The sequence below is a fragment of the Aethina tumida genome, chromosome 1, assembly GCF_024364675.1.
Source record: "Aethina tumida isolate Nest 87 chromosome 1, icAetTumi1.1, whole genome shotgun sequence".
NCBI lineage: Eukaryota > Metazoa > Arthropoda > Insecta > Coleoptera > Nitidulidae > Aethina > Aethina tumida.
Genome location: NC_065435.1, coordinates 62798037 through 62809841, shown reverse-complemented (window position 1 = coordinate 62809841; position 11805 = coordinate 62798037). Strand labels below are relative to the sequence as shown.

At 36.3% G+C, this 11805-nt stretch overlaps 1 protein-coding gene across 1 annotated transcript; it reads right to left on the bottom strand.

Annotated features, from left to right (window-relative positions):
- Positions 1 to 443: 443 nt before the first annotated feature.
- Positions 444 to 11277, bottom strand: LOC109605616 (DNA-directed RNA polymerase II subunit RPB1). Its single transcript, XM_020022211.2, has 9 exons — positions 11173 to 11277; positions 6717 to 6986; positions 6347 to 6656; positions 5718 to 6231; positions 5530 to 5661; positions 3769 to 5468; positions 3504 to 3709; positions 1890 to 3252; positions 444 to 1809 (listed from the first exon to the last, which is right to left on the bottom strand). Exons 1-9 carry the CDS (start codon positions 11248 to 11250, stop codon positions 686 to 688), a joined length of 5697 nt encoding a protein of 1898 aa, XP_019877770.2. The 5' UTR covers positions 11251 to 11277; the 3' UTR covers positions 444 to 685.
- Between the last annotated feature and the right edge of the window lie 528 nt (positions 11278 to 11805).

The window sequence follows — 11805 nt, the reverse complement described above, 5'->3', positions numbered from 1 at the left end:
ATTTTAATACTTAAATTGGAAGTTAACTCATTTTATTTCACATTCTTCATAATTGAGTAATTTTTATTTATTTTTAAGTCTGATATATTTAATAAATAATTAATTAATACATACTTCTTCCTTTCGACATTCGAAGAATGACTATAATTAAATCCAAATTTCATATACTAATAATCAAATTTGTAGTGAATATTTTAACATAATCATAAATGTAGCAGTGCTTCTGATTCCTAAGATATGGACAACTTAAGGTAATATCTTACTATTACTTTGCTTTTTTCTAATTTTATTACGTATGTAAGAATACGTGAATAACAAAAAGCTATTTTGACTTTTAATCATATTTTATTAAATATCTTCATATGTTTGTAATGACCATATTTATAGTTCCCTTATTATTTATATTATATGTAAAAGGTATATTAGGTAAAAAATAAACACCATTAAACTATCGTTTTTTATTAAAGAATGTTCTGGAACATTTTTATATAATAAAATATTCTATATACACTAAACATGAGAAATGCTTCCTCTCAATATTCAATAATAAAACCATCACTTAATTACAGTCTTTTTGCAATTCTTTTTATGTCGTAATTGGTTCCAAACCTTGTAGTAAAATTTATTAACATGTAAAAATTAATCAATTAAAATAATTCATAATAAACTACTATATCTATTTTAATTAATCTTGATCCTGCCCGGGGCTGGTCGGTGAATAACTAGGTGACGAGGGCGAGTATCTGGGAGGATTTGGTGAATATGCTTGAGAAGCTGGTGAATAAGACGGTGAAGTAGGCGTATAAGTAGGGGAAGTAGGAGAATATTTAGTGCTATGTGGGGAATATTGGGGAGATGTTGGGGAGTAAGTCGGTGAGCTGGGGGAATAATTTGGAGAGGATGGTGAATAACGTGAACTCGCAGCCGGAGTGTGTTGAGGACTAGAAGGTGAATAATTTGGAGAGGTCGGTGAATAACTCGGCGACGTAGGAGAATATTGTGGACTTCCTCCTCCGAACGACGGAGACGTTGGGGAGTAGCTCGGAGATGTTGGTGAATATTTTGGTGAGGATGACGAGTAACTCGGAGAAGCGGGCGAGTACTGTGGTGAAGAAGGTGAATAGCTGGGAGAAGTTGATGAGTAGTTCGGAGATGTAGGAGTATACCTCGGTGAGGATGGTGAATAATTTGGAGATGTTGGAGAATAATTCGGAGATGTGGGACTGTAGGACGGAGAAGTAGGGGAGTAGCTCGGTGAAGTGGGGCTGTAGGATGGAGAAGTAGGTGAATAACTGGGAGAAGTGGGACTATATGACGGAGAAGTAGGAGAGTAACTCGGTGAAGTAGGACTGTATGATGGAGAAGTAGGTGAGTAACTTGGCGATGTGGGACTGTATGAAGGGGAAGTAGGCGAATAGCTTGGGGAAGTCGGACTATATGAAGGAGAAGTGGGTGAGTAACTCGGACTTGTAGGAGAGTAACTCGGGCTCGTAGGACTGTAACTGGGACTCGTCGGCGAGTAACTTGGACTTGTAGGACTGTAATTGGGACTTGTAGGTGAATAACCTGGGGAGCTAGGTGAATAACCTGGAGATGTGGGTGTAATGGAGGGGGATGTCGGTTGGAACGCTGGACTCGATGGACTGTAACATGGACTTTGCCCGTGCGGAGACGCCATGTACGGAGACATGGCTGGTGAGTTTGGTGTTGGAGACCAAGCTCCATATCCTGGAGACATGCCCGATGCGTCGGAAGCTGCTGAAGGTGAGAAAGCCGGGCCTCCTGGTGTCATACCACTTCCCATCAAATCTGTGAAATAATTTAAATATAAAGACTGCACTAGAAATAATTGAAATGAAAATAAAAAGTTAAGTAAATCTCAAACTTACTGTGTGGAGACCAGACGTTTCCTAGATAAGGAGTAGCAGCTTGAGTCCAAGGAGTCATGGCACCTCCGGGGCTCATACTAGGTGTAGCCGCGGATCCAAAGAACATGCCCGAATTCATTATGTCACCGCCATTTGCCTGAGGTATCGACAATCCCATCTTACATTTTTCAGCATCCAGCAACAAATCGAAGCAACCTGTTCCCATTCTGGGCAATTGTCCCAAAATAATATTCTCAGAGACGCCTCTCATGGGGTCTACTTCGGCATGTGAAGCGGCATCCATCAGCACGTCCACTGTTTCTTCGAAGGAACATCTCATAAGAGCGCCCGTATCCTGCCTGTTAATACCGTGACGAGTGATGGCCATCAAATGACCTTTGGCTGTCATTACGTCACAAAGCAAAGCCAAATGACGATAGTTTACGTACAAACCGTAGAACGACAATACAGCGTTCATTTCTTTTTCCACTGATTTTCGCACAGCCTCGATACCCAATACGGAGAAGATTTCGCAAATGTCGTTAGAGAATGTACGTACGGGATCTACATCTCTTTCACTGAGAACTTTCATCATACTGGTACCATCAGTTTCCAGCAACCATTCAGCGATAGCTTTGAATTCACCAGCTTCGGTAATCACAATTCTCTTTTTCGAATCCGTTTGTGGCAGATGCATATATACCTTAGAAATCGCTTCAATACCTTGAAGAGTCATGTCGCTCAACATGTTAGCTTCAATACACCTCAAAAACATGTCGTCATCCATTTTATCGACTTCTTCGTCTGCTCCCTCGCCGAATTTCCCATCATCACTGTTCATAATACGGATACGTAGCACTAGTTTTTCAGCATTGTCGTCATTAAATATGCAGTTCAAGTCGTCACCGAACCCGGCGTTAATTTTTTCGGCTATCTGTTCCATAGTAAGTTTCTTATCCGTCATCCTCTTTCGATCCAACTCTATACGAAGCAACCATGGTGAAATACGGGTAGGATCAAAATCAGGCATTTCGTAATACACATTAACGAATTCTTGATCTTCTGGGATTACCGTATTCTGCGGATCAGGATCGTAGTAGATGGCGGTGTTAGCAGTTACCTTCCTAAGCGTTGTGTGTTCCAATCGACACAACACATTTTTAGCTTTTTCAGCGTCACGGGCTGCAGCCCCAGTTAAAAATACAGTCAGTGAGGGAGCTTTAGGTTTCTTCGAAATATTAATAATTTCTTTAAGACGCGGCACACCCAATGTTACGTTTTTGGAGGATACACCAGCAAAGTGGAAAGTGTTCAATGTCATCTGAGTGGCCGGTTCTCCGAGTGACTGGGCGGCCAAAGCACCCACCATCTCACCAGGATTTGCCTTTAACAAATACGTTATTATTTTAAACCGACTCATTTCAGCTATTTGGTTTGAGAATATTTTTGTAACTGATGGGATCATTCGAACAAAAAACGACCAACCGGTTCTTAAGCAACGTGAATAGTTCGGTTGTATTTGCAGTTTTAGTGGTGTTTAAAAATAACATTGAGATTTCCTTTAACTGTTCACAAAAAAATAGATAAGACAAAGTATGTATTGCAGAATTATTATTATATAATAAAAATACATACCTGAGCTTGTTGAAACCGTGTTTCAATTTCGCCAATTAGCCATTCAAAAGCTTCAGTGCTCAATCTAAACTCCTCTGCCACACACTTTGTGCATAATGTAGACCTCACCAAACATTGGAAAAGTAATGTGGCGTTTTCATTCGCCTGTTTTGAAAGCCTATCTTCACCTGATACTATGACACATTTCCTCAATAATTCTCGTACACCTATAAATAAAAAAATGATATATCTAAATGTATATGTAAATAACACATCATTGATTTACCTTGAATTACTCTGACCGGCGATAAATCGGTTGGAGCCCTCTTATTGATATGGAAAATTTTCTGTACATTCCAAATCATTCTATGCAAATTACAGGGTAATACAACTTTAGAATCGCCGCTAGGGAAAATTTGTCTGAGCGCTTCCCTATCCTTCTGCAGTTGCTCCCATTCCCTTTCCAATTCTGAAATGACCTCACCGGATCCCATCAATTGTTTAATGACATCTTCATTGAAGACTCTCCTTAAATAACGCTCGTTGCTCGGATCGAACCTGAATTTCTTTTCGAAGGCCTTATTGCTGAGTTTGACGGTAGGTAAATACTGGAACTCCACCATTTCTCCACAGAGACCGTCTTCACCGTAACGCAACTGAATAAGTTGCCCAACTGAATTACGAACTGTTCCATCGTAATGAACCATTACAGATTCCATAGCCTTAATCAAACGACGCTGAATATAACCAGTTTCGGCGGTTTTTACGGCAGTATCAATAAGACCTTCACGACCTCCCATGGCGTGGAAGTAGAACTCAGATGGGGTTAAACCAGCCAGATATGAATTTTCGACGAATCCTCTGGATTCCGGACCATAATCGTCTTTGATGAAATGGGGCAGTGTTCTCTTACGGAAACCAAACGGTATACGTTTTCCTTCTACGTTTTGTTGTCCTACACAGGCAATAACCTGGGAAATATTAATGTTGGAACCTTTGGAACCTGACACCACCATAGCCTTTAAGTTGTTGTATTCAGTAAGAGACTTTTTGGCAGAACCACCAGTTTTGTCACGAGCGTCGTTCAAAATTCTGTTTACTTGATTTTCGAAAGTCTGACGAAGTGTATTACCTGGTGTCGGCTCTAATTCCATGTTGTGGGCTTTTTGAATAACCTCTATTACATCTTCTTTAGCTTTCTTGATTGCTTTCTGAATTTCCAAATAGGTTTGGGGATCAGCAATTGTATCACCGATACCAATGCTGTGACCTTCGAGGAGCAACCAATTGTTAATCACCGTCTGGATGTTACCGTAGAATCTGCCACATACTTCGTGACCCAATTCCAACATACATATGTGAAGTAAAGAACCGGCTGATGTACCCAGTGATTTTTTACACAATATTCCCATAATGAGTTCGCCGTGTTCTACCATAACTTTAGTGTCTCCTGGAGAAATCCATTTGTAAGGGCCGTCATCTTCATCGTCCGGATGTGTTGAATGGGTGCGGATCATGTTCACGTTTCCAGGAATGATTAAGGAAAAGATTTGTTTACCAGTCCATAACGGTTTCGGTTTTAAAATGGCCGGTCGGGGCATTTTACCATCCCAAATGGGTAAGAACATAAGAATGTTCATCATCTGTTCCTTTTCAATAAACACGTCTCTTTTGGTCATTTTTCTTACAGCTGTGAGGGTATCTTGTACAATACCCATAACGGGTTGATTGGATTGGGGGGTAATAATTTGTCTAGGGGTAATGTGAAGGTTCTCGACCTCCGCTCTCGTCTCCATACTTTGTGGTACGTGGAGATTCATTTCATCTCCATCAAAATCGGCATTGTAAGGCGAAGTACAGGACAAGTTCATGCGAAATGTGGACCACGGCAATACTTTTACTCTGTGACCCATCATACTCATCTTGTGAAGAGTAGGTTGACGGTTGAATATTACCAGGTCTCCGTCACGTATATGCCTTTCAACTCTAGAACAAAAAAAAACAAATATTGATAAGCATATTCACATTTTTTGAAACGAACACTTACTTGTAACCGCATTGTAAATGCAAGTCGGATGGCTTAGGATGAAACCTTAAATCTATTCTGTCACCGTTGTCTCTAACAATGTATTTTGCGCCGGGATATTGTGAGTTACCTCTTTGCACTAATTCCAGCATCCTGAAACGTAACATCAAAATTAGTTTCGGATTGAAACGTTAGCGGATTTCATTTACTTTTCAAAGTTGAATGGTGTCACAATTTCTGGAAACGTCATATTCTGTGCTATACTTCTGGGCACACCGACTTGATCGATCCGAAGATTCGGATCCGGTGTGATTACAGTACGTGCGGAGAAATCCACACGTTTACCCATAAGATTTCCTCTGATTCGTCCTTCTTTGCCTTTCAGCCGAGCTTTTATTGCTTTCAAAGGTTTGCCGGATTTTTGCATTGCCCTTGGCATACCAGGCATGTCGTTGTCAACCAAAGTAGCCACGTGGAACTGCAACATCTTGATATTTTCTTGAATAATGTGTGCAGCAGTTCCAGCAGCTTCGTTCCGTTGCAGCTCGTTGTTCGATTTGATAATGTCGGCCAGTTTGTGTGTCAAATCGTCCTGATTCCTGGCCGAACCGTGCATCACGACTGCTGGTCGCACGGGTAAAGGCGGTACCGGCAATACCGTGACTATCATCCAATCCGGACGCGCGTATTTCGGATCCATTCCCAGAATGAAACATTCCTCGTCTACAATGAAATTTGGTTGTAATTTAAAATCCGAAGAAATGAGTCTCGTAGTCACGTTAATGTCAGATTTTAATACCGTGATGTGGCTGGTTACTGATTGTATTTATAATCTCACCTGTAATATGCTTTAAAATTTCCCACACTCTTTCTGCCGTTAAGGCAATTTTCTTCTCTTGAGTGTCTTCATTTATGTGTTTCCATTCTGCAGTTAAGTCTAGGCCTGTTCGCCTAATATTGGGCTGGTACCTGCCGCAACCACCATGACCTTGTTTCTTTCCTGTGGTGTCTTCACCTTCCTTACCGACATCCATTTCATCACCACCTTCGCAAATATTCTTTCCTTTGCAAAGGTCGTACACAAAAGCCAACCTCTTTCTAGGTTGACCTTTTGACTTCATCACAACCTCTTTTATTTTTGGATTATTCTATAATATATTAGAAATCTTAGTAATAAAAATTTCTTCCATTTTTTAACCAACTCTTACCGGACTGACTAACAGTTTGCTACAGAAAAAGCAAACGCATCTTAAAATTTTTATGGTTTTTGTTACGAAGCCCACATGGAACACTGGCTTTGCCAGTTCGATGTGTCCAAAATGACCAGGGCATTCGGTCATGTTACCGGCGCAAGTTTGACACCGGGAGTGACGGTCAATAACTCCCTGTCGTGGGTCCATGAGACCGCCCAATTTGGGGCGGCCCGCTTCCATCGTCTCCGGGAAGCGGATACCGCCCTCTGTGACTGACATGCGACGCTAAACGGATTATTAAAAATGTTAAAACAAACCCTGAAGTCATACCGACGACTGAACGTGTTATTTCTGTGTTCATGGTTCGTGCATCTCCCTGTGAGACTTTAATTTGATTTTATGGTACATTTGATTTAAAGTTAAAGCTGTAAACTTGCACTCAATAACGTGCATACCTCTTATAAGATATCGTATCTTACTAAAGAGTTACTAAATTTCTACAATATTACAAAAGAATGAAAAAAATCAAACTGTATTATAAAATAACGATAACCTTAATAGATTAGACCCTTCAGAATGATTACTAATAACACTATGTTTTATTTTATTTATTAATAATATATCGTGTATATGTAAACTATTGTAATAATAAATGTTACACAAAATTAAATTTACTGACGCAATATTAAAAGCTGCATCAACGACAAAAATTAATAGAACATTCTATGTAGGCATTCCCTAGAATTAAAGTTTTTGTATTAAACTTGATAGAATAGCAAAATTGAAAATTTAATTATTTTTGTCATATTTAATAGTTTCCATCTTAGTTTTCCGTATAACATCAAGCTTCTTTATACTGCCTAATAAAACTCGACTGTTACTTTATTAAAATTGACAAACCATCGGTAGGTAACATATAAAACAGAAAAGAATAAAATTATATTTTACTATCGTAAAAAAATCGTTTAAAAATGTAATAAAAGTTTAATAAAAACTAATATTACTAATTAAGAATGTAAACGATTTTAATCCAGACCTGTTTATTTCGACCATAGACATAAATGAACATGGATAGATTTTTGCAAATAATAATTTCAAATATCCACTCGATGGTTGCAAATAAGCTATCAGTGCTTACAATTACGAAATCTTTTTTTAATTTGTAATTGACATAATGGCTTATTTGTGACTTGTATAAAGTCCTAGAAACTACTGTATTTCCATAGACAAAGGTGAACTTGACAAATTTCAAATACTCAGCACAATATTTCCGTTATTATCAAAATATTATTACATTTTATATTGGGTAAATTATTCCTGCATAAACAATTGTAGAAACCTTTTTTTGTCATCCTGAATCAAGATATGATATTTTATACTGAAAAATAAAATAATCAAAAAATGAGTTACGTATGACACAAAGGCATTAAATTTATGAAGAACAAATGTGTTTTATTGTATGTGTCCACGAAAATACATAGGTAATAAATCTCTATAAAATTGCACATCAGGCCAAGAACTTGTTAAAATAATGTTTGCAACAATTAAAAAAGTATGAAGTTACATTACTTTATGATTTATATATTTATATTAATCCTCTAACAAATGTAGATAATGCTTAATCTGTGTATACGCACATCGGGCAGAAACTACTTCACATAGATGGCGTATATCTCACGTCAACACTTAAAATACTTGTCATACGAAAATCAAGTTTATGAAGCTTTTCTATGACACCGTGACATTTGTATTTATCAACCACATCCACGTAAGTACCCACTAAATTTATACGTGTATAAAAGAAAATTTTTCCATTTGAAAACGGAACACCCCCACCAAATTTGTATTTTTTGTCCGATTTTGACAAATGCTTTTTTCAATTGTAAAGCATGAAAATATGTGCTTCGTAAATTTCGCGTTTATTGGCCTAAAATCAAAACTTACAAGGTAATTTTTTAGGCATAAAAATTGAGGAAATATTAACGAATTTATTATAGAAAATTTAACTACACCACTGGATTAAGCACCCCATGAAATGGGTATATACCAAACTTTAAAAAAAATATGCACATACTCATAATTTTGTGGAAAAATTAAAAATCATATTCTTTTTATGAATACAGTCGAACTTGGATAGCCCGAAGTAAATTGGTTCAGTCCAGGGCGAAAATTATGTGAAATTTTTACTTGATGATTTTTTTCTGGCAAATCATGTTTCGAGTTATCGAGGTTCAACTGTTTTAATCAAGTAGTCACACAAATAATACAAATTATATTATTTTTCAAAAATATTGGAATATTAGACTACCATTCTTATACTATTACTCTTAATACCCAAATTTTATTTACTTCCACGAATCTACTGTTCAATTCAATTAATTTATTATATCTTTCTCGTAAGTTCGTAGTTATTACCACACCTAATTCGTTAATTCTACCACAAATTAATAAGATAAGTTGTGCTTTTAGACTGTATATTCCACAGACTACTTGATTTAAAAAATATATTCATAAAAAGAATATAATATTAATTTTTTATTATGAATATGCATACCCATCACTGAATCAAGTACCCCTTGAAACGTAATTAGATTTGGTATAAAAAATTGGATTTTTTCAATTTTCATGCCTAAAAATTACCCTGTAGGTTTTCGTTTTGGACAAAGAAAATGACATTTTGTTTATAGTACATATTATCACGCCTTATAATTGAAAAAAGTTTGTTAAAATTGGACAAAAAATATAAATTTCATAAAGGTTTCAAATGGACCGCACTGTATAGTAAGTTTGTAGAAAAATTTTTTAAATGCATACAAATCAGACAGAATCTAGTAGACAGATTTTGGCTGACACTCAAAATTTAAGATCTCTCATCTAAGAAAATAAATTAATTTTTCCAAAATAATCATGTTTGTGTCATATGTATTGTACACGACAATCCGTACATTTATAGTAATTTCTGGAGAATTTTCTTTATCTATGCGCATTAGCCAGAAACTATACGAGGAATTTTTGAATGAAACTTGCTACAGTCATGGCTTACATCCCGAGTCAACATTTAGAATACTTTTTATCCCGGAAAGTAAAAGGATTTGTAGGAAATAACAAAAAATTTAAGTTATGGTACTCTCCTATGACACAGACATTTTTCATGTGTTTTACTTATTCCATAGGTATTCTACAAAAATTATACATATAACAAATTTGTAGAGCAGAATCTACCTGACAGCTTTTTGATGAGTCTTGCCACAACAGTGACTAATAATGGCTCAACATTTAAAATATTTTTCATTTAGAAAAACAAACGATCTTATTAAAATTTCTTTGATTTATCAACCTCGAATGTGTTTTGTAATATGTAGATAGTGTCCACAAAAATCTATACATATAATAAATCTGTAGAGAATTTTCTATATGTACCAAATTACACAAAAAGTGCTCGATTTCGGATGATGGCTTATATCATATAACTTTAAGGATGTTTGATCCCGAAAAATCAAAATACAGTAAATTACTATACGAATAACTTTTAACGAAATTTTTATAAAAAAATTATACAAACCTTCAACTATCTTACTCATTATAAAATTTAAACAGATACTTTTTACATTGTAAAAATATTGTAAAACATGTACCAATGGTTATAAGAAATTTTATTTTTTATGAATAATTCAATATTATCAATTATTCACGTACAGACGTTTAACGATTATTAGTCATATTTATCAGTTTCACATAGGAAAACAATGAACCAAAATCAGATGACGCTCATACATCTTAACTAACACTATAAAATATACTTTTTTTAGATATTTTTTACTTTTGTTAACGACCAAGAATACATACTGTGAATAAAATATTAATTTGATTTTAAAATATTAAGTGATTTCTTAATATTTCACATATACATTTATATATATATATCTAAATATATCGTGTATATATATACCACAGTAGGCAAACCATAATTCTCGATGCAGATTCGGCGAAAACAGTTTCTTTAAGATGGCCCACATAGCTTTCTTTTAGCGTCCTGCAAATTCGGGACATCCCAATCGAAAAAACGGTTCAATTAATTCGACCAAACAATATCAATTTAGGATTTCACTTCAGATCCGACCTTGCCCAAAAATTGTTGTTTACAATGAGAAACGTTGCAATAAATCGCGTAACAGGTAATACTGAATGCTTAATGGCGACATATGCTTTGATAAGGAAAAACCTCATCCCATGCACCCGTACGTAACTGCAAAAAGCCGCGAATTGATCTAAAACTCTAACGACAAGTCGCTGAAATCCCGCCAATCACTCAAATCGCAACGCATGTTCAGCGACATGCGACTCTCTGGGCGCACAAAATTCTATTGAGCGTAACACACAAAACGTCGATTTTAACAGGCGACACAGTCTCGTTACAGCGAAATAACACGTTCCATCGTCTCGGAATTATTATTTATGATTTTTTACGTACAATTTCATCGGGACTAAGGATACCAAACTGCACTCTTTTAACCGTTCTAAGGGGAGCTTTACTGTCACTGGCAGCCATTTTGATGACCGCAAACACACTAAACGGACCGTCTCCATTCCCAAGGCGTTCTACAAACGCACAACACGGGGCAATCGGCTCCGTATTAACGCATGCGCCGTGCCAATACTGAGTCATCATCATTTTTTTTCCGTTTATATAACTTACTCTCAGTTGTCTTAAACTTTCGCAAAACTCTTCGAGTTTTGTCCAACAATCCTAGAAATTAATTTGTAATTGTATTGTCTTATAGTTAGCTTCCTTAGGATTCCGTAGTTCATATCTCCAATTCATTTACATAAGCTATATGAACTAAGGTAGTTCGTTTATTATGTGTTAATATAACCGTTATGTAGTAGTGTACTATCTTCAGACAACAAATGAATGTTTTATATTTAAAGTTATATGCGAATCGCTTAATGAGTAATGACTATTTTACAGCTAGACCAGAAAGATACATCTCAAACAAAGTAAACATTCATTGTATGTTTCCCGCCCAATCAATGACCTGTTAAACAAAGTGTCTTAAAGAAGTTGGAAGAAACAAAGACAGAGAAAACAACTTATTATTGAGTT